We start from the raw sequence: 24,131 nt of genomic DNA, 5'->3' as shown, positions 1-24,131 counted from the left end.
GTACGCACCTTCATAGTTGTCTATGTAGCGTCCTACATACATCTAGTAAAAAAATGCAACAGTGGTAGTAATGTTATATTGTCGATAACAACTACTGACTTAAGTTCTATGGTATGCGCCACCGGAAATTGCCACACCGGTAGGAAGTGTGCTTATAACGTTAAGTCATGGAATGTGCATAAGGGCTATTGCAGTAGAGAAACCCTTTTTCAACTACTGCATTTACAGTGCCTTCGGAAAGTATTCAGACCCCTTGACTTTTTCCACATTGCTACGTCACAGCCTTATTCTAAAATGTATTAAATAAAATCTACACACAATACCTTATGACAAAGCGAAAACAGGTTTTTAGAAAAACATATACCTTATTTACATCATTATTCAGACCCTTTACGATGAAACTCGATATTGACTCAGGTGCATTCTGTTTCCATTGATCATCCTTGAGATGTTTCTACAACTTGATTGGAGTCCACCTGTGGTAAATTCAATTGTTTGGACATGTTTTGGAAAAGCACACACACCTGTCTATATAAGATCCCACAGTTGACAGTGCATGTCATAGCAAAAACCAAACAATGACGTCGGAGAAATTGTCCGTAGGATTGTGTCGAGGCACAGATCTGTGGAAAGGTACAAAAAAAAAGTATGCAGCATTGAAGATCTCCAAGAACACAGTGGCCTCCATCATTCTTAAATGGAAGAAGTTCGGAATCACAAAGACTCTTCCTAGAGGTGACCGCCCGGTCAAACTGAGCAATCAGAGGAGAAGTGCCTTGGTCAGGAAGGTGACCAAGAACCTGATTGTCACTCTGACAGAGCTCCAGAGTTCCTCTGTGAAGATGGGAGAACCTTCCAGAAGGGCAACCATCTCTGTAGCACTCCACCAATCAGGCCTTTATGGTAGAGCGGTCAGATGGAAGCCACTCCTCTGTAAAAGGCACATAATTGCCCACTTGTACCTAGACTCTCAAACCATAAGAAACAAGATTCTCTGGTCTGATGAGACCAAGATTGAACTCTTTGACCTGAATGCCAAGCGTCACGTCTGGAGGAAACCTGGCACCATCCCTATGGTGAAGTATGGTGGTGGCAGCTTCATGCGTTTGGGATGTTTTTCAGCGGCAGGGAATGGGAGACTAGTCAGGATCGAGGCAAAGATGAACGGAGCAAAGTACAGAGAGATCCTTGATGAAGTCCTGAGCGCTCTGGAGCAGGTTCTCAGACAAGGGCGAAGGTTCAACCTTCCAACAGGACAACAACCCTAAGCACACAGCCAAGACAATGCAGGTGTGGCTTCGGGACAAGTCTCAATGTCCTTGAGTGGCCCAGCAAGAGCCCGGACTTGAACCCGATCTAACATCTTTGAAGAGACCTGAAAATAGCTGTGCAGAAATACTCCCCATCCAACCTGACAGAGCTTGAGAGGATCTGCAAAGAATGGGAGAAACTCCCCAAATACAGGTGTGCCAAGCTTGTAGCATCATACCCAAGAATACTCAAGGCTATAATCGCTGCCGAAGTTGCTTCAACAAAGTACTGAGTAAAGAGTGAATACGTATGTCAATGTAATATTTCCATTTTATTTTTAATACATTTGCCCCAAAATTCTAAAAACCTATTTCTGCTTTGTCATACTGGGGTATTGTGTGTCGATCAATGAGGGGAAAAAACTATAATACATTTTACAATGCTGTAACCTAACAAACGGTCCAAAAAGTCAAGGGGTCTGAATACTTTCCGAAGGCACTCTATTTACCATGTTGTTGATATTGTTGCCATTTCCACCTGGTATTCACTAACAAACTAGTTATTTCTGGTATACAGAAATGACTGATGCAATATGAATTGTGCAGTGTTATTATTATGCAATTACAAATTAAACACTTTCTTAGCTAACCTTTGTACTAAGTTTCAATCATAAAAAATAAATGTATGGATTGACAATTTATAAAATGTATAAGCATTGTTAAAGGTGTGGGAATCACACACAAGCATGTTTCATTAATAAATCACCCTTTTATTTAAAAAATCCAATGAATCATTTTTTCACATCAAGTTTAAGGTTTATGAATCAATGTTGTCATGGATTTCAACGTACAAACAATTCACAATCTAAATCTGTGTAAGAACATTTCATAAATGATGCCCCAGATTTAAAAAACTGAATATAAAATAAAGCAAAAGCAAAACTGCAATTTTACATGTTAAGGGAGAGTGTGCGACTGATATTTAACTAAATGTACAGTACAGATAGCCAGAGTAAGCATTTCTGATCATGCCCTGTTATCTGGTACAATGGAAGGACCAATAGTATCAGCAAGTCGTGGCACGGCCTACCAGGCACTGTGCCATCGGCACGCTGATTTGATTCACATAGGTTATGGAAACTTAAATCAGTGGAGGACTTACAGTGAGGCATTTCTTGATCCTCTCTAAGGTGATCGGAGATTAGCGGGTCGGAAAGGAGATATACCATGCAGGTTTGGGGGCTCGATTCCAATGTCAAATCAGGAAGTCTCCTGAGTTAAACTTATCTAAAATAAAAAGTGGTATTGACTCCCAAACCTGGAGGTCAGGTTTCACGGTGGAAGTCCCTCTTCCCGCCCGTCTTAATGACCAGCTTGACGTCCGTAACGATGATGTCATGACTCACCGCCTTGCACATGTCGTAAAGCGTCAACGCCGCCACCGTGACCGCCGTCAGTGCCTCCATCTCCACTCCGGTGCGGCCTGTGGTGTGGGCAGTCGCCGTGACAACGGCTGCGAGTCGGCTGGCGTCGAGGTTGAAGGTGACGGAGACATGGTCTAAGGGCAGCGGGTGGCAGAGCGGGATGAGGGCGCTAGTCTGCTTGGCGGCCATGATTCCCGCTAGTTGCGCTACGGCTAGCGCGTCGCCCTTAGCTAACTGGTTGTCACGGAGCAGGCGGAAAGTGGTGGGGCCCAGATGAACGCTAGCTGTGGCTGTGGCGCTTCGCCGTGTGGGAGACTTGCTGCCCACATCCACCATGGAGGCACGGCCTTGGGCGTCAGTGTGTGTCAGTTGGGCGGTGGTGGGGTTGTCTGGCTTAGGGTAGTGAGAGGAATTTGCGTCCGCCCCCAAGTGCTCCTGTGTGGGTTGTTTGAGTTTGGCTTGGGGGACATCTCTGGAGGTTTGTCTGTGGCACAGCCTTATGCTATGCTGGCCTAGGAGGTGTCCTGTTTTGGCGCTTCTCAGTAGTGTGCAAAGGGAAGGAATCCCGGAGGTCCTTGTAGAGGAATTCTTTATTAACTTTGGACCCCTGGTAAGTGTGTACCTGAGGCAGTCTGTGTCATTGTGACTCAACACATGTGTGTGTGTGTCAGATCCAGCAGCTTTGGTTTGATAACTGGGGGTTGCCAGTAAGTCACCGATCCCATATTTGCTGCTGGGGGCTACACTAGAGGCACCGTCACCCCCGTAAAGGCTTCTTTTGACAATATGGGACCACTGAGGGATTCTTCCACACCGGTGGGTTCTCGAGCAGCTGCCATCAGGCTGCACTGTTGAAACAGTGTAGCCTGAAAGGCACGAAACATCCTTACTGTGTTGGCCACCCCCGCTTCTGGAGTGGTACTGTTGGAGGGCCATAGCTGAGGTGAGGACTCTAGGATGGGGGACATAGGAGAGGGGTGGGGAGGACCCCTGGCTGATTCTGGTCTTGGGCAGGGACAGAGGCCTTTTGGCTGTGGTGCCTGAGAGACAGGGAGGAAATTAAGATGAAGGTTTAGGAAGGCAACTCGAAAATATAGTCAAACAGCATTGTAATATGGTAATGCATTGTCATTATTGTAATTCAATCAGTGTTAGTGATTTTATTTTAAAAGTTACCACATGACTTAGAGGTCAAAAAGGCCTCTATCCAAGCAGAAGATCAATGTTTCCCATTTTACATGCCAGAAGAATACAATGTAGCTGAAAACACAACTCAGAGATGCACATCTCCACTTCTTTGACATGGGCAGCGCCGTTGAGGGCTTTCACCATTTTGAAGTAGTTGAAGTGGGACATGCTAGTGAGTTAAGGATAACAGAATTCTATCCAGGTCACCAGGATGGTTTAGCCAATTAAGTATACTCCTGAACATTCCGTAACTGCAGGTGGCAGTAAATCACCTACCTTGGCTTTATACCTGTTCAGACTTTACACACTCCAGCACAATAGGTGGTGGCATGCACCTTTACCGTTAATTTACAAACTTTCAATTTACTCATAGAAGTAAAAAGAAATGATATGAGCTCTCTAGTACATTTCTATGGGTTCCCTTTATCAAATTCAAATCAAAATGGACTGAGGGGACAAGATTAGGAGAGAGGGGGAAAGCGAGTGCGTGAGTTATGTACAGCCGCACCACCCACCTATTTATTTTTTTAAAGGAAGGCGAGATGAGTCAGGAGAGAGAGAAAATGAAAGAGGTAACAATTTCACCTTGTTTGAAATCTGAATCAGTGTGTGATCAAAACGTAACGTTATGACTAACTACGATTCCCTGAAGGAGTGAAAAGAGGTACAACATACTATGGGAAGTCGCACACTTGGTTGACGGAGCTAAAACCACGGCTGACAAGACCAAGGAAATCTGCGCCTCCCTGGAAGCCCCGTCGTCCACAGGTGATAAGCGAGAGGGTCGGATTAATTCCCTCAATTTAATTCCACTCTTCACCGAGCCCAGGAACGGTCGGTGTGGGGCCAAATAGGTGTTGTACCTTGTTTCCCTCCTTCAGGGAACAGTAGTTAGTCATAACATTACGTTCCCTTTCAGTCAGTCAACAACAGTACAACAAACTATGAGGAATAAAATCATGCCCCAAGCCGATCCCAACGGATATTAAATGAAACCATGGCAGACTACCCAGACTTGACCCCGCCAGATGCGGCAGTCCGGGTATTGCGCACACGGCATGCTGTCTAGTGAACTTCCATTGAGAGCATCTCGAACTGGCTGCATCACCACTTGGTATGGCAAGGTGCTACAGAAGGTGGTGTGAACGGCCCACTATATTAACTAGGGCTGAGCTCCCTGCCGTCCAGGACCTCTAACAGGCGGTGTCAGAGGAAGGCCCGGAAAATTGTCAAAGATCCCAGCCACCCAAGCCATAGACTGTTCAGTCTGCTACAGCATGGCAAGCAGTACCGGAGAGCCAAGTCTGGGACAAAGTTTCCTGAGCAGTTTCTACCCCCAAGCCATAAGACTGCTGAATAGTTAATCAAAAGGCTACCTGGACTATTAGCATTTACCATCTTTTGCATTGACTCCCTCTTACTGGACTCTTCTCACGCACAGTGCATCGAGAAAGTATTCAGACCCCTTGACATTTTCCAATTTTTTATACATTACAGCCTTATTCTAAAATCGCTTAAATACTTTTCCCCCCCTCAATCTACACTCAGTACCCCATAATGACAAAGCGGAAAAAGGTTTTTAGAAAATGTTGCACTAAATAAAATGCTAAATTCATCAATACCTTATTTACATACACCACCGTTCAAAAGTTTGGGGTCACTTAGAAATGTCCTTTTTTTTTGTCCATTAAAATTACATAAAATTGATCAGAAATGCAGTGTAGACAATGTTGTAAATGACTATTGGAAACGGCAGATTTTTTTATGGAATATCTACATAGGCCCATTATCTGCAACCATCACTCCTGTGTTCCAATGGCAAGTTGTGTTAGCTAATTGAAGTGTATCATTTTAAAAGGCTATTTGATCATTAGAAAACCCTTTTGCAATTATGTTAGCACAGAAACTGTTGTTCTGATTAAAGAAGCAATAAAACTGGTCTTCTTTAGGCTAGTTGAGTATCTGGAGCATCAGCATTTGTGGGTTCGATTACAGGCTCAAAATGGCCAGAAACAAAGTACTTTCTTCTGAAACTCAGTCTATTCTTTTTCTGAGAAATGAAAGCTATTCCATACGAGAAATTGCCAAGAAACTGAAGATCTTGTACAACGCTGTGTACTACTCCCTTCACAGAACAGCGCAAAACTGTCTCTAACCATAATTCAAAGAGGAGTGGGAGGCCCCAGTGCACAACTGAGCAAGAGGACAAGTACATTAGAGTATCTAGTTTGAGAAACAAATGCCTCACGTCCTCAACTGGCAGCTTCATTAAATAGTACCCGCAAAGCACCAGTCTCAACGTCAACAGTGAAGAGGCGACTCCGGGATGCTGGCATTCTAGGCAGAGTTCCTCTGTCCAGTGTCTGTGTTGTTTTGCCCATCTTAATATTTTATTTTTATTGGCCAGTCTGAGATATGGCTTTTTCTTTGCAGCTCTGCCTATTGTTCGAGCGAAGGCCTCCTAAGCGTGTTCCAAGTCGAGAAAAACTACACATAAATCATGAGTATCTTTCAAAGAAACAGTATAACCGCATGATCTCGACCCCAAACCCGGATTTCCATCATCGTCTTAGACGCCTTCTACTTGTTCCTGATTAGGAAACGTATGAGTACAAAAACAAACTTCAGCAAACAACGTCAACACAACGTCCAAATACATACAACATGGCGCTGTTTCTAGCTCCTAGCAAACTTTTTTTGTGCGTAATTTTGTACAACTTTCTGAGAAAATAATATATTATTACCTAGTCGGAAATAAACTTTTGGATATTAAATCAGTGGTTCTCCACCCTAAATTAGAGCAGAAATTCAACTTCCCTGTATTAGATCCTTTGTTTAAACTTCCCAAGGCAGTGCTATTCACCCCAGGGGCTGCCGGAAAAGATGCAGGAGTGGGGCCCTACTCAGACTCTGGCGGTGTGCATAACATTCTCCGCTTCAGAGTATATTACTCGTTAGCGTTCAGTCCCTGGACAATAAAGTAGACGAGTTCAGGGTAAGGATCTCCTTCCAGAGAGACTAACATACTGTTTAATAGAATCATGGCTCTCTCCGGATATATTGTCCCCGTCCATTCCGCCAGCGGGGTTCTCTATCCATTGCGCGGACAGGAAGGCAGAAGTGTTTGTTACATCATTAACAACTCATTGTGTGATTGTGGTAACGTACAGGAACAAGTCCTTAACTCAAAACAGGAAGCTCCCGTGGTAAAGACTGTTCAATGTTGGTCTGACCAATCGAAATCTATGCTTCAAGATTGTTTTGGCCAAGCTGCGCCGCAACTTTTGAAGGACGAACCATTGTAGACTCCCAGCCAAACCCAAGGAGCTGGGGAGAAACACAAACCAAGAAATAGATAGGATTGATATACTTGAGCCACCCGAACTCGACTCACTAGCAACAGTATACAACTACAGTTATACACTTTTAGGACATACTGTGGTTGGATTTTTTTTCTCCATTTACATTTACAACTCTACAGGGTTGGTGGGTCACCCTCGGGACGGTTGAGCTAACGTAGGCTAACGCGATTAGCATGAGGTTGGAAGTAAGACATTTTTTTCTCCTTAGGACATAGACATATCTGATATTGGCAGAAAGCTTAAATTATTTTTAATCTAACTGCACTGTCCAACATACAGTATCTAATACAGTGAAAGAACACCATGCTATTGTTTGAGGAGAGTGCACAGTTATGAACTTATATTTATCTATAAACCAATTAGGCACATTTGGGCAGTCTTGATACAACATTTTGAACAGAAATGCAATGGTTCATTGAATCAGTCTTAACACTTTGCACATACACTGCTAACTCTAAATTGCACCTGGGCTGGAATAATACATTATGGCCTTTCTATTGCATTTCAAAGATGGTACAAAAAAAAAATATATATATATTTGTTTTCTTTTTTACCAGATCTAATGTGTTATATTCTCCTACATTCATTTCACATTTCCACAAACTTCAAAGTGTTTCCTTTCAAATGGTATCAAGAATATGCATATCCTTGCTTCAGGTCCTGAGCTACAGGCCGTTTGATTTTGGTATGTCATTTTAAGCAAAAACTTTTTTTTTAAAGGGTCAGATTTTTAAGACCTTATTAAGGCTTTCTGTCACACACACACACACAACCGGCTATAGTGTTTTGTCGCCACCTACTGGCAAACCATAGCATTGAATTCAGATTTGATCTTCAAATAGAACCAATCGGAGGAAATGGGTTTGGAAAAATCATCCTAATCTGAAGGCCCTTAATAAATACATTCAAATAGCCTACTGGTAAGAAACAGACCAGTCAACTCCAGCACTAGGGCTACGTCTAATTATAGCAATGCAATGTATAAGACACCTATCAGACAGACCTTGATAGTCCTGCATCCAATAGAATTCTGGGTTTAACGGTCCTCCGTGGCGGATTTATTATTATAGACAGAAAAACTCCTCAGCACATCCACCCTCCCCCTCAGAAGATCAAGACAGTTGAAGAAGCCGGCTGTCGAGGTCTTGCAGTTGTGGTCTGCAGTTGTGAGGCCGTACTGCCAAATTATATAAAACAACGTTGGAGGTGGCTTATGGTAGAGAAATTAACCTTCAATTCCCTGGCAACAGCTTTGGTGGACATTACTAGTCAGCATGCCAATTTAAAGCTCCCTCAAAACATCTGTGGCATTTGACAAAACGGAATATTTTAGAGAGGCCTTTTGTCCCCAGCAAAAGGTGCACCTGTGTAATGATCGTGCTGTTTAATCAGCTTATTGATATGCCACACGTGTCAAGTGGATGGATTATCTTGGTAAAGGAGAAATTCTCACTAACAGGGACGTAAAGGACCTCCACATCCGGCTTCTTCACTCCAGTCACCCAAGTCATCGGCTGTTCTCTGCTACCGAATGGCACCGGAGCGCCAAGTCTAGGACCAAAAGGCTCCATAAGACTGCTGAACAATTAATGAAATGGCCACACGGACTATTTACATTGATTCCCCCCTTCTTTTGTTTTTACGTTGCTGCTACTCGCTGTTTATTATCTATGCATAGTCACTTTACCCCTACCTACATGTACAAATTACTTTGACTAATCTGTACCGGTACCCCCTGTATATAGCCTCGTTTTTTTAATGTAATTTTCTTGTGTTAAATCAAAATGTTTTTACTTTAGTTTATTTAGTAAATATTTTCTTAACTCTATTTCTTGAACTGCATTGTTTGTTAAAGGCTTGTATGTAAACATTTCACGATAAGGCTTGACATATCAATAATTGTAGCTAAGAATTGCTTTATTCTTGATCCTTGATTTAAATTACTCTACTGTTGTAGTCGGCGCATGTGACAAATAAAATTATACTTGATTTGTCTTGTTGAAAAACAAATGATAGTCCCACTAAGCTGTAATGAATGAAATTTATCTGAATGAAAATTAATGAATGAAATGAATGAAAATTATCTTTGGTTTCTTAAACAATCCTTGGTTCCGGGCTGTGTCTGGTCAAGAGAGGTGGAGGGCCCCCTCCATAGGAACATCTGGCAGAACGCCCAGAATATGTTCTTTAAGTTAAGATCGAGACAGAGCCAGTTCTTGGTCACCTCCATGACCAAGGCCCTTCTCCCCCAATTGCTCAGTTTGACCGGGCGGTCACCTCTAGGAAGAGTCTTGGTGGTTCCAAACTTCTTCCATTTAAGAATGATGGAGGCCACTGTGTTCTTGGAAACCTTCAATGCTGCATACATATTTTTTGTACCCTTCCACAGATCTGTGCCTCGACACAATCCTGTCTCGGAGCTCTACGGACAATTCCTTTGACCTCATGGCTTGTTTTTTGCTCTGGCATGCACTGTCAATTGTGGACCTTATATAGACATGTGTGTGCTTTTCCAAAGCATGTCCAATCAATTGAATTTACCACAGGTGGACTCCAATCAAGTTGTAGAAACATCAAGGATGATCAATGGAAAAGCAAAAATGGAAAAGACTCAATTTCCAGTCTCATAGCAAAAGGTCTGAATACTTATTTTAGTTTATATATATATAAATGTGCAAAAATATCTAACCTGTTTTTCACTTTCTCATTATAGGCCATTGTATGTAGATTGATGAGGACGTTTAATTTGATCAATATTAAAATAAGGCTGTAACGTAACAAAATGTGGAAAAGGGAAGGGGTCTGAAGACTTTGCAAAATAACTTTGTAGAAATCTTAATTTAATGTAATATCTTATGTTGTTCTTGTATATTACTGTTCTGTACGTGTTATGTTGACCCCAGGAAGAGTAGCTGCTTCATGTGCAGTAGCTAATGGGTATCCTAATAAACTAAACTGGTGAGCTGTGACGCCATCCCAACCAGAACACTAAGAAATAGAATGAATAGAACAGGCATCCCCTTTCAAGTCAATGATGGTAGAATGGGTGGACTGGCAACCATTGTGAGTGAATCCATGCCAGGAAGCAAATTAAGTACGTGCTTTGATTTGTTGACTCAACTGACATGACACAAAATACATTCCATTGCTTGAGTTAGCATCATCTGAATGAACAGTTAACATAGCAATCTAGCATCAGTTGATAGATCATTCACAATTGCCATGGAAATTGTATCACAATACCAGGCAGCCATTGCAAGTGTACCAGTCAAATTGCCAGGGTAAGAGCTTCCATGCCTGTTCTATTTAAACACGCTTAACAAATTGCCAGGGTTAGAGCTTCCATGCCTGTTCTATTTATATGCCAGAACATCCAGTTTAAACACGCTTAATTTTCTTTCCCGCCATGAGGTGGTTCAGCTTCAGTTGTACAATTCCCCCTTTCCCCCCCCATTGCATACTTCAGATGCACTGTACTAAAACCCCCACAAACATCCAATGCCTATGTGGTTATATTGGCATCTACAAGCTAGCACCTCTAACAACTCAACTAAAAATGAGATACACAGGCATGCTTTGAATTATTGTGTAAATCCTGTATTATCATGAATGGGAATCTTGGATGAGTTTCTAAAGATTCTGCCCAATGTGAACATCTCAATGGAGTGATCGGTAGGATATCACATCACAAGATACGACACACAGTCTTGGCGTAGTGAATCCATTCCCCTTCACACATGCTGCATTAAGTTGAAGCATGTGTGGAAAAGGAGACGGTAGTGAGCCTAGTCTCTGCAAAGCACTTACAAGCCTCTCTCTCCAGCAAGGGGTTGCCTTATGAATCATTGATAACTGAAGTTAATACAAGATCTCAGATCTAGGGATGTGACAAATGGAGAAAAACATTCTAACATTTAAACTGCAATTTTGTGGTTTTTCTTTAAAACGATAAGAATTCCTACAATTCCATGGGAAAGCAGCTGCACTGCTGCCAGCAACGTTTTGGGTCTTACGGTGCGTTGCACCGTGTCACTACGTCACGCGTCATTAAGCATTGCACCTTTACTACCATTACTGTACCTCAATTCCAACTCGCAAAGTTAGCATTTCCTTCTCATTTAACTTCTCAAAGAATTGCCATACAGGACTTTGCTTCTGTCGCTTGCTTTTCCCGAGCATTTTTCCAACTGTTAACGACGATGATGTAGTGGTGGAGAGTCCTTGACTCCTTGCACGTCGCTTCCCATTTCTGAGTGTCAAGATTCGATTCCATTAGGAATCTGCTTCTAAGAAACAGAATGTTTTGGAATGGAGGACACTGATTAGTTGTCGTACTTCCAAAGACACAAACATTCACAGCGAGGTTAGGAGGGGGAGTGGCACAGTATAGGCAGGTCAGCCACCAAGCAGACAGAGTCAGAACAGTACGATATCGGAAATCAAAAGCTACGCGCGACGTACGCCTAGTTTCCTGAAACGAGTCAAATTTAGGTTAGATACTACTGCATGGTCTGAACAAGAAGCACAAGCATTTCGCTACACTCGCATTAACATCTGCTAACCATGTGACAAATAACATTTGATTTGCGACTCGTTTCAGGAAACTAGGCGTACGTCATGCATCAGTACTTCACAGGAGAGCCATTTGAATGTAAAACTTTGTTTTTTTTTATCTAAATGCATTTTGCTGCAGAAATACCTTTTGGAACATGTGCAATTTCATGTGCCTTAATAATACACTTCTATGCCATCTGTAAATATGAATAAAAGAGTTAAATTACAAGCCTAGTTGGTTTTGCCACTGATGGATTCTGTTCAAATGTAACATGTTTCAAGTTAAACTGTAGTTTGTTTGTATCCTGTTTAGTGAATGATTACTGAGCATTAAATGGAGTTTAGGCCATTAAACTGTGTGCATGCTAATTTGGAAAGGTTGACCTAATCAGATGAGGAAATTGCCTACGATCAGACAGCAAGGTCAGGCCCACGACAAGAAAGGACCATGGACATTCCACAGGGGAGATATGGCAAACTCATTGGGGTCATAAAATGTATAGCTGTGGAGGTGACACCTAAAGGAGGGAAGAGTATAAGATGTGCTGTGAACTTTCTAAATGTACCCACTCAGCTGACGACATCCTTGGTATTAAACACTTGGAACTTCTCTTGAGCTTTTGGTCTCAATTCAACTTATTGTTGCGAGTTAGAATATCCTCACTAGGGTAGGGGGCAGCATTCGGAATTTTGGATGAAAAGCGTGCCCAAAGTAAACTGCCTGCTACTCAGGTCCAGAAACTAGGATATGCCTTAAACTGTGTGCATGCTAATTTGGAAAGGTTGACCTAATCAGATGAGGAAATTGCCTACGATCAGACAGCAAGGTCAGGCCCACGACAAGAAAGGACCATGGACATAGATTTGGATAGAAAACACTCTAAAGTTGTCAATACTGTTACAATAATGTCTGAGTATAACATAACTGATATGGCAGGCAAAAACCTGAGGAAAATCCATCCAGGAAGTGCTATTATTTTGAAATGCCTGTTTTCCATTGAAAGCCTATCCACCATACAAAGACTTATGACCTAGTTCACGAGCCCTATGGCTTCGCCAACAAGTGGCCATTGTTTCAGGCTTTTACTCTGAAAAATGAGGGAGAAACAGCACTTTCAATGAGAGGACAGTGGAAATTTCCAGACATGAGTCCAGCTCGTGACCAGGAGCAAGCCTCTCGTTTCTCCTTTTCTATTGACGAAGCTATTGTCTGGTTGAAATATGATCGATTATTTATGACAAAAAACAACCCGAAGATTGATTATAAACATCGTTTGACATGTTTCTACGAACTTTTATGGTACTTTTTAGATTTTTCGTCTGTCTGTTGTGACTGCGCTTTGTTCCAATGGATTACTGAACAAAACAGAGGGACATTATCGAACAAAACAAACATTTATTGTGTAACATGGAGTCTTCGGAGTGCAACCATATGAAGATCCAAGGTAAGTGATACATTTTATCGCTATTTCTGACTTTTGTTACTCCTTCTTGGCTGCTAACTGTTTGTAATGATTTGTCTGCTGGGCGCTGTTCTCAGATAATCGCATGGTTTGCTTTCGCCGTAAAGCCTTTTTGAAATCTGACACAGCGTTTGGATTAACAAGAAGTTTATCTTTAAGCTGGTGTATAACATTTGTATCTTTTATGTATGTTTATTATGAGAATTTCTGTTTGTTGAGTTTCACGCTCTGCAATTTCCCCGGATGTTGTTTGAGACAGTAGATAACTGAACAAAACTGAGGTTTTTGGATATAAAGAGGGACTTGATCAAACAAAACCAACATTTATTGGGTAACTGGGAGTTTTGTCAGTGTAACCATATGACCAAAGGTAAGTGATTCATTTTAGCGTTATTTCTGACTTTTGTTGCTGGTTTGCTGTTTGTAATGATTTGTCTGCTGGGCGCTGTTGAAATCTGACACCATGGTTGGATTAACAAGAAGTTCATCTTTAAAAATACGTATAACACTTGTATGTTTATAATGAGTATTTCTGTTTTTGAATTTGGCGCTCTGCAATTTCACTGGATGTTGGCCAGGTGGGACGGTAGCGTCCCACACCCCTTAGAGAGGATATACAAGGTGCAATTTCAAAATTTCGTTGTGCGTAGGGCTGTTGCAGTGACCGTATTACGACCACACCGGCGGTCACGAGTCATGAAGGCAGTCAAATTCCACGTGATCGTTTAGTCAAATAATTAGGCTTCTCCAAGCTCTGATGCTGCTGATGGTCATTAGTAGCCTACCAATCTTGCTAACTCAGCACTTTATTGTCCCTCTAATCACTCTGATGTCGATGCAAATGTGTTCGAAAATCAATCACTTCAGGCTATGCAATTGTGCAAGATAACAGTGATGGCCTCTACTGAAAAGAGGAGAATAAGCTTTTTATAGGCCTACTATATTTATTTCTCAACTTTCCTAATATTAAGCACATTGCTTATATTTAAAACAGGAGTATAGACTACCTGGCTGGCATGAAAATAAACTACCGGGAAAAAAATAAAAAGCGTCCTCGATTCGCAAAGACGACAAGTATTTTTTCCCGCGCCCCTGTTTCGATACAGGTGCATGATAATGGTCCATTCTAAATCCCCAAAAAATGCACACATTATTTAGTATACATAACGACAATATTAAATCAAGAATATTCTGATGGTTGATAATATTAGCCTATCACTTGTGTATTATATATTATCACTTGTGAATGATGCCTAGCATAAGAAACAATGCCTTTTTTAAAATCATGGTCACACACCTCATGTAGCCTAGCACTAAAGTGGCCAAATAACTTCTTAAAATTAAGCACATTAATCTGCTTTACAAGGGGTGTAGAGCCTAACTGGCATATATAAGCAGCACGAGTTTCAATTTTGGGGAAGACAATTTTCACCATAAAAATGCACCTTTATAATAAAAGTATTACATGCATAATTGCATTTGCGGTCACTTTTGATAATAGTGTTTTCCGCTAATAGAACATTTGCGCTTATCGCCTACTACCATGTGCGCATTGCTACACATATGTGAAGAAATAGCCGTCAGCCAGTATACATTTTTTTTTGGTGCTAGTGGTTGTATTAATTTGAGATCTATCGCATCCCACAACTGTCCAGGACTATGTTTGGAATATTTATTTCTCGCACAGAATAGGTCGACCTTTGTACTATGGGAGATAGTAGATTGACATAGGCTAGTGCTTTTGCTATTCGTTAGGCCTGCTCATCTTGTTAGCTGACAAATGTGGACAGGTCCTCCAATATCTACCTCAGAATTGGATAAGGACACGCGCAGTTGCGTCCCCGATGGGTCTGTCTTCACTTGTAGCCTGTGAGAAATGCCTGATCACGTGATGGAGCGCAGCACTCAGGGAGAAATGCACAACGGCCACTGGCCAAAAAAGGCATGGATTTTTTTGGGGGTGCATTATGTCCACACAAAGGGGATTCCACCGTGAAATTCTAGTCATTATCAAGTGCTTGTCAAATTTTGAATGAATGACTGATGGTGTGTGTACAGCCTGCGCACAAAAACAAAGCAGGGCACATGCCTTTCAAGTAAGTGACTTTTTTCAAATCATCATTTAAGTCGCATCATGCAGCCTCGCAGTGTATTAAAAAACAAAACATATAGCCCAACGTTTGTAGAACAACTAAAGTTACATTAAATTAAGCATATCGGAATATATATTTTTGTTAACCGCTCAACACAGAATAGCAGCATGTGCGCACTCCCTCAAATCGTTTGGAGAAAATATCCTTTATTTTTTTATTCAGCTTTGATCAATTGTATTTTTCATAATATAAAATACTGCCACGGAATTCTAAGCAAATCTTGCCTGCTAAATGAACTAGTGTAGCCCACAGCCTTATGGCATAGAGCCAGATCAGGACATAACTTAAGGACTCAGAGTATGCTATTCTGTTCCTCATGCTTCTTTAGACCTGTCTAAAATAAATAATGGATTTGTGTAGTCTATATTACATTGATTTACTAGACTTTTTAAAATGTAGATGTTCCAAAGGTCAGCATCAGTGGCTTGTAGGCTGTGTGTGAAAGTGCTAAATGTGTTTGTTAATTAACAGTCAATTACCATGAAACTGACAGTTATTTGCTTGACAATCACCGGTTGACGAAATATCGTGACCGCCACAGCCCTACTTGTGCATCAGCAGAGCAACTGCGCCCCTCATGATGAGATCAGATTGTGTCCCCTAGCCCTATCAAAGTTGCCTATCCCTGACCTAGGCTATCGGAAGGCAAGACGGAGCTATTAGGCTAACATTTTGTTTATCTGATTCTTTCAGGGGGTAAGGGGTGAATTACAAATGCAGGGCAGTTCTCGTGAATGAAAGACCAAAGTTAATGTGACAGAAGATGAATCACCCACTATTGGTGAGAAGTTGAATAATTTTAGTACATTTCTCTATTGTTCAAAAACCAATTATTATGGTGCATTCAATCCACCTTCGTCATGCTTACAACGAAGGTTGCATTCCTCCATCATGGAGACGCGCAGGTAGCTGTGCCTTCGACAAAAGTCGCCTGTCAGGAAGGCAGAGAAGGGTAGAACGTCCTCGTTTAACCTTTGCCTCCGGCCCCCTGGGACAGTCACCTCCTGGACAATAAAAGACAAAAGAAACTGTGAGCAAACATCTTTAGGCTTGGAGGCTTACCTAGCCAGCATTTTCTGTGCTTCATGTAGGGGGCGCAGTAAAAACCTGAGAAAAGTCCAACCAAGAAGTGGCCCTGTTTTTGAGACCTCTCTGTTCCAATGCATTCCTATTGCACATATAAAGGGATATCAATAAGACTTCTTTTTCTATATCTTCCCTAAGGTGTCAACAGCCTTTAGACATAGTTTCAGGCTTTTATTTTGAAGAATGAGCGAGAGTTTGACTGATCGTAAAATTCGACTGTGCGACAGACCACACATCTTTTTACCTCTGAAATATAGCTAACGGATTTGCTAATGTTGCAAGCTTGGTTGATAAAATGTTCATATAGTAAACAAAAAGGAAATAAATTGTAAGCGTTAGATAATACATATCACGAAAACAACTGAATGTTGTCCAGCATTACCGTATCAAAATTGGAGTCCTCTGACAATCTGCAAAAATGGATTTGGAACTTTAAACCGTATCACTATAGGCTATGTTTAATCTTACAACAGCTACAAAAAGAGGCCGTATTTAGTCAAATGTTACATCAATATTAAACTAATTGGTACACTAATTTTCATACAGATATCAAACAAAAAAACGTGGGTACACTTTCAGTTAATGTGAAAATGTTCATCCCCTTTCAATGCCTTAGCTCTGAAATGTAAATCTTTACACATGTTCAGATTGAGTTATCTTTCTAAAATGTGTATAGTTTGCCAAGTTATTTAGCGACGTGTTTACCACCACTGCATGGAGAAAGTCAAGAAGAAGCAGTGGAGCGAGGTGGACATGTTCCATGCCATGGAGGACAGCGGGGCAGTGATGGCTATCTGCCAGGCTACCAAGGTTAGGCATCTTTTGTTTTTAGGAGATTACCACGTGTATGTGAATTTTATCTGCTAGTAACAGTTTTTTGTTCTATCAAGGTGCATGGTGTACCTCATCAGACCCTGGCCGACTGGCTGAGCGGCCGGGTGACCCATGGTTGTCGCAGTGGACCACCCAGATTGCTTGCACCAGAGGATGAAAATTCTATGGTGCAGTACTGCATCTGCTGCGCCAGCCATGGGTTCCCCTTCACCAGACAGAGGCTGATGAAATACAAAATACGCAGGTAGTTGGTGTTCTATGCGTTTATGTATGTAGAATGCTGGACTGAATGTTCTCAATGTGTGTAATGTAAATGTGGATGTGTATGGTGATGACAAAACAAACATTTATCCTGATGGACAATTTCATATTTCCTTCTATTGTAGCTTTCGGCACCCAGGGGAAACAATCCTGCCACTGGGGAAGAGGTGGTGGAAAATGTTCAGAACCTGAGCATGAGGAGGCCGGACACCCTAGCCAGGGGGAGAGCCGAGTGTGCCACACGTCCGACGATGGACACCTTATTTACTTCTTATGAGAAGCACTTGGAGGAGAGTGGGTTGATGGAGAAACCCAGACAAATGTTTAACTGCGATGAGTCTAGGTTTTGTAGCAACTACTATTGTTGCTGTAGTACTTCTACATTTTGCAGAACCATATTAAATCAATTTGATGTATTCCCCCCCCCCCCCCCCCCCCCAAAATTAAAGAAGACACCACCTGCTGTGCTCACTGCGTGGATCGTGATCCACCTGCAAGCTCCCCGCAGGAGTGTATGTCCAAGGTTCCACTGCAGGAGTGTGCTGTGGCTTCTGCCAGTACCGGTTCCACTGCAGGAGTGTGCTGTGGCTTCTGCCAGTACCGGTTCCACAGCAGGAGTGTGCTGTAGCTTCTGCCAGTACCGGTTCCACTGCAGGAGTGTGCTGTGGGATCTAGCTGGATTTTTATTGTGATTTTTGTGACAATATAGGGATGGAGGTCAAGATTTAATTGTTTGTTTTCATATGAAATTTCTTTGTTTAAAAAAATAAATGACTAAAATATATATTTATTCAACGCATCTTGTGTAATTCTTCCTTTACTTTCCAAGTGCATCTCTGCAACAAACTCCAACAGTGTTTTAATTGTTTATGTCAATGCACATGACTGAAGTAGTATTTGTTTAAACTCATGTATATTTTAGTTTATAAACTGTTATCTACTTTCTCAAACCAAGATGAATATGTAAAACAAATATTCATTCTTAAACGCTGTTGAATATGACGATGTTAGCGTGGAACCCCGTATTTATGGAGAGTTTACAGAAATATGAACATCTTAGCTCTTATTGCTGGACTTTGACTGTTGGAAATCACCTTCCCAGTCAGTCTATTGTGCGTAAACAAAGTTATGACTACGTCCGTCCTAGTTCGCTAATTAATGCCTTAATCGAAATTACGGATTGCCTCTCATCAGCTTGCCGTCCCCTAATGCCATAGTGTGTACATCTTAAATGTCATTAGCAACCACATGTTTAAGCAAGTCAGCCATGTTTTTTAAAGTCAGTAAATGTAGCTGAATGAACTGTTTTGCTGCCAGACAAGGCTGATAGCCAGATGTAGCAGTGCTAAGATGTTGGGACAGCTTTATGTAGGCACCGTTTGCACTATAATGGTGACAATTCATGCATTGTTCAGTGTAGTGGCATTGCTGGCATGCATCCCACGTTGTTGCTGTTACCCCACCAATATTTACATGCTAAAATCGCCACTGGTGAGTTTGACAGCTAGCAACAACATGCATTATAACTTAAGTAGTTTGAAATGTTGGTCAAGCCTTTCTTAATAGCCTGGGCAGCCGTTATAGGTGTACTTTCTTACCTGTGTCGTTACGGTGACAGCTGCACTTGAGTGTGCACGAGTTACGAGTTCAAGTTCATTTTCCTCTTGCGTGTCACTGGAATAGAAGCGCAGTATTTTGGCTGTTGAGCTTGGCGCAAATAGTTTCATGTGCTGCGTTGACAGAGCCTTGACAACGTAATGGTTGCACAGTACAATGCGGCAGCACTTGTTGACATGAAAAGCCATCGCATAAATTAAATGTAGCTATGGAAATCGATGTTTATCGTCCTAAAAGTATCAAAGGAAGACACTTCGCATCCAATAGTGATGGCGGAGGATCGCATAACGTCTTCAGAGTCACTGCAGCCATATTCGAGAGGGAGTGGGCAGCTTCAGCCAATCATCTGAAACTGCGATTTTGTTGCCGTCTGGTAAGTGTAGTTTTACCATAGATAGGTTTCCTTCCATTGACACAGGTTTATTCCACAAAAGAAACGTCGCTAAAAACAACATTGCGACATGTAATGGCAACGGCAACTATAGGAGAAATGTTCTAAAGATCTACAAAATATTTATCCATTCAACAGAGGTGGAACGGACCCTCTTTAAGGGTTGATCCAACCGTTCTCAACTAACTTGCCAGCGACTTCCAGACATCTAAAGAGAGAGAACAACTCACTGAACATTACTCGCCCTATCTGTGGTTTCGTGTTCAGAGCGCACCCTGGACGCTCTGGCAGAAAGTAGGGTGGTTCTGAAAGCTCAAACCTCACAACTACAGTCAAGCACCCAAGCTAACTGGCTAACATTGGCTAGCTACTTCCAGACACATAATGAGAGAACACCCCACTCTGACCATTTTACTCACCCTAGAAGAGCTGGTTAGGCTTTTTTCATGTTATCCAGAGCATTGGTGACTAACTGTGCTGCTGGCAGCAATTGAATTACGCTTTGTTGCCAACGCTTACTGACACCAGACATCTTCAACAGGTGTTGAGCGTTCAGAAATGCATCAGTTATTCTGCGCTCTGGCACACTAAGACAAGAGTCTTTTGTTAAGAAATGTAGCTAACTAGGTAAACAATGAATCCCAACGCATGATGTAACGTAAACTTTTTTACATCACCTTGGTCCGTACAATTGACCTTATTTTAGCGCCCCAAAAATGTAATACTTCCAAATCAACTGTAATGTCAATACCATTGTAAAGCACAATTTCTCCCCTTTCCAACAGAATCAATTACATGACCCCCACGCTGCCCGTTTCTACATGACTCAAGAAGGCAATGAGCCCCGTCGGGTCTTTTTAAAAATGTCGGGTGGGGAAGCGAATCTAATACGTGATAGCGAGGCGAGATGTCGTGTTGGAAAATTGCTTTTTTTCACTCGATCTGTCCCAACTTATCACCTTATCGCCTCTAAAATGTAAATAAAACACTATAAAGAGTTTATATAATGTGTCATTACATACCTATTTGAAGGTTTGTGTCGAATTTGAATCGGGTTTTTAGGGCGGTGCTAAAGTGATCTTAGAAGTCAACAGAGGCTTTGAGAATGATGATTGCATACAATGATGATGCAAAAAATGACTAGGTATCCCCCCCTTTACCCCCATCACTGTCCATTTATTGTTTTTAAAGGATGAGAGAAGTGCTACACCTGGTGGAGAGAGATTGTAAGACAGAAATAGTTGCTTTATGCGTGCTGTACGTTACGGCATGACACGTCACGATGTAACGGAGGGTCAAATTTTTTATAACTTTTCTCCAATACTATAGAGCCATTACCATGTTGATCAACGCTTGAATAGAAACCTAGTTCACACCCCCGATTTTGAAGTCAACACAGTCGCTACAGTCCCATTAGTTTTCTTTGTAGCCTCGTTTGAATGTTGCGGTTGCACACATTTGTACGGAATGGGGTGAGTTTACGTTAACGTTAATTAGCGAGACAGCCAGCTAACGTTAGCTCGCTAACAGTACACTTGAAATTAAAATACTTTGTCAAAATTAGAGTGGAGTCTTTTGTTAAGACATGTAGCTAGTTAGCTAGCTAAACAATGGACCATAATCATAATAATAACTCATGACGTTACTACCCTGCGTGAATCTGCAGGTAGCTAACCAACCAGGTTATATGGCTATAACTAACTAGTCACGCAAATGTGTCTGAGATACGAAGAATAAGCTCATACATATAACGTTAGCTCACGACCCAGCCAGCTAACGTTAGCGAGCTAACAGTACACTTGTAATGAAACCACTTCCTGTCAAAATCAGAAACGTGTAATATCTGAAAATCTTACCAGTAGTATACATCATAGTTGGACGTGTCTCCTGTCTGATGCCATGCATGGTTGCCTTAGTTTGACGATGTAATCCAGACTGATGTTTTCTCCATCTCCTTAGCTATAATACTCGAATTCCACTGATTTCAAAACTCGGTCCTCCAGAAAGTGGAGAGCATACACATAGCGTTAGCTAGCGAGCCAGCCAGCTAACTGTACACTTTAACTCAACATTAGGTTTATGCAGTTTTACTACGCAATAAAAAAAAATGTTAAAGCTGCGTTCGACACGATTACCTAAACATACTGACCAGCTCCAATAGACAGACGCGTGCTTTGTGGTAGACCAATCCAAACTCATCTCTCGGCATGTCCAGCCCACTCATTATCTCAGCCAATCATGGCTAGCGGGAAGGTTGCTCACTTTTTCTGTGGCTTAACCAACTAGGCTCGTAATTTAACAATTGTATTTGCAGATGGTATACAAGTTTGTTATTAAGGCACATGAAAGTTCACATGTTTGACAAGGCATTTCTGACCAAAACAAACGCATTTTGTTAAAAATTAATGTTTACGTTCAAACGGCGCTCCTGTGAAGTCCTGACTTGCGACATACGCCTAGTTTCCTGAATCGGGTCACAAATAATGTTTCATTGCAGGAGAAGGATTGTCTTGTCTTTCAAGAATGCCTGAAGTGCTTGGCCTTGCTTTCTGGTTGTTTCACCATCCAATTATTTCAGATTTGCTACGGATAATGTAAACACTTCAACCACTTAATTTTTATTCAACACTAGGTTTTTGCAAAAAAGTTTTTTTTTTTATAGTTGTGACGTCATTACGTCAAGCTGTTTTTATCGACACAAACGCACCGTAGCAGGCAATTGTCACATCTATTTTCTAAGCAAACTTGTTAAATGTCCACAAGAAATCACTGGAAAAGTTTTTATTAAATTTTTATTTAACTAGGCAAGTCAGTTAAGAACAAATTCTTATTTACAATGGCGGGCTACCGGGGAACAGTGGGTTAACTGCCTTGTGCAGGGGCAGAACAACAGATATTTACATTGTCAGCTTGCAGATTCGATCCTTTCGGTTACTGGCCCAACGCTCTAACCACTGGGCTACCTAAGTTAATGGAAACATAGCTAGTGACTTTGGCGTTAATGGGCTGCTATACAAGTCACTACAAACAGCCTGAAGTCTGAATTAAGAGCAATTGTGTAATTCATTGATAGCCTACATGGAAATGACAAGAGAAGCCTTCAAAAACGATTTGAGACAATAATTGACTGTGAATTGAAAGCATTTGGGACGGGCAGTCTGCAAGTGGAGATAATCTAACAATGGTGCTGGAAAAATGTAACCGAGGCATTTAAAAAATGTTTTTTATGAACTATGTGACAACAAGCCCTAACAAACAAGGGAAGGCAATAACACTTGTTCTGTCATACTGCTACTGTTCAGGGCTACATGTTTTTGCTGAGTCTTTCTGTAGATTCAGTGATATAAAATAAATATACATGGGGTAAGCATAGGGCAGGGAAAGCACCCGTTTGAACCTCCATGGGAGGAATGGGTCTGTTAAAGAAGTTGTAAAAAACTAAAAATATCACCACCACCTACTATATCCCAGTGAGTACCTTTTAGCCTCCCCTCTCCATATCAACTTTAATTCAAAGTCAGCTGACCAATCAGGGTTTTGAATTTGATTTGACAATTTAAAATACATCAAAAATGTTACACCAGTCAACATATACAAATATTACTGTACACAAAAATGTCAGAAGACTTGTTTCCTCTTGACTTATTATGCTCAAGAAGTCATTGTGGTCCTCTTGTAGCCTATTCTGTAACCAATAATCAAGTTTAACGATGACCCGTGCTGATGTTTGTGTCACTTAAATATCCATTAAACAACCAGAGAAATACTATACAAAGAGACACTCCTAGTGGGTGAAGCAGGAACACTAATGCATTAATTACTTACATTCCTCCAAATACTAACCTCACTGTGGTTACAAATGCTAAATAATATATTGTGTTTCACATGCTGTAAACTTTGTCGACTTGTTCCATGTTATAATGTAAATGTGTCCTCAGTTCATCCAATAATGCTCCACCTATAGATGTATATTTTCACTTATTGGCCTAATTTATCAGTGGCAAATAGCCTACAGGCGTAAAGAATACACGGCTATAGAATCTGCTACAAACTAGCCTCAGGAGGTTGTCAATGATTCATGAATGCAGACCGATGACTCTGATAAAGGAGTTGTACTGTGATTTTGGAGTTTGACTGTATTTGGTGAAATTATTCTCACCAACACACTACCACTCACTTGCTACAGCTAATGGCAAATTTCCACCTGAGACTTATCCCGTTGTTTTACCAAAAAGGCTCAGACTTTGTGTTTCCACCTCCACGGCACGGCACCTGTGTCTCCCAGTGGACCTGCTCTGACTTGAGACCAAGGCCATGCCACTGGTAATGTACATAGCAAGGTTGCTAGGGTTTGGGTTAATAGGTAACACAACCAAATATGTATTTCTCTCACGCCTCAATTTCAATACTTTCTATTCATATAAACAATTGAAACATGTAAGGGGAATGTCAATTATGTTCTCGAAAAAGAACGAGATTAAAATGTAGGGTAGGTGCTCAAATGCACATAGAGGAGCAGCCCACACAAAGTATTCATCCCATGTATAC

General features: G+C 41.4%; 1 protein-coding gene across 2 annotated transcripts; it reads right to left on the bottom strand.

The window, feature by feature from the left end:
* Nucleotides 1-1,999: 1,999 nt before the first annotated feature.
* On the bottom strand, nt 2,000-19,524 carry LOC129812558 (uncharacterized). Of its 2 annotated transcripts, none has more exons than XM_055864209.1 (3): nt 19,174-19,524; nt 16,248-16,398; nt 2,000-3,714 (listed from the first exon to the last, which is right to left on the bottom strand). In XM_055864209.1, exons 1-3 carry the CDS (start codon nt 19,378-19,380, stop codon nt 2,576-2,578), a joined length of 1,497 nt encoding a protein of 498 aa, XP_055720184.1. In that variant the 5' UTR covers nt 19,381-19,524; the 3' UTR covers nt 2,000-2,575. The 2 variants fall into 2 exon arrangements, with proteins under 2 accessions (XP_055720184.1, XP_055720185.1); XM_055864210.1 differs by having other exon boundaries at nt 16,263-16,398; nt 19,174-19,522.
* Between the last annotated feature and the right edge of the window lie 4,607 nt (nt 19,525-24,131).

Source organism: Salvelinus fontinalis, chromosome 16, assembly GCF_029448725.1.
Source record: "Salvelinus fontinalis isolate EN_2023a chromosome 16, ASM2944872v1, whole genome shotgun sequence".
In the NCBI taxonomy this organism is placed as follows: domain Eukaryota; kingdom Metazoa; phylum Chordata; class Actinopteri; order Salmoniformes; family Salmonidae; genus Salvelinus; species Salvelinus fontinalis.
This window is presented reverse-complemented; position numbering and strand designations above follow the sequence as displayed.

Coding starts and splice junctions, on each gene's coding strand:
- LOC129812558 (XM_055864209.1), bottom strand. CDS start 19,380: ATGGCTTTTCATGTCAACAAGTGCTGCCGCATTGTACTGTGCAACCAT. Junction 16,399..19,173: donor CTGTCACCGTAACGACACAG/GTAAGAAAGTAC, acceptor TTTATTGTCCAG/GAGGTGACTGTCCCAGGGGG. Junction 3,715..16,247: donor TCGTTGTAAGCATGACGAAG/GTGGATTGAATG, acceptor CCTGTCTCTCAG/GCACCACAGCCAAAAGGCCT.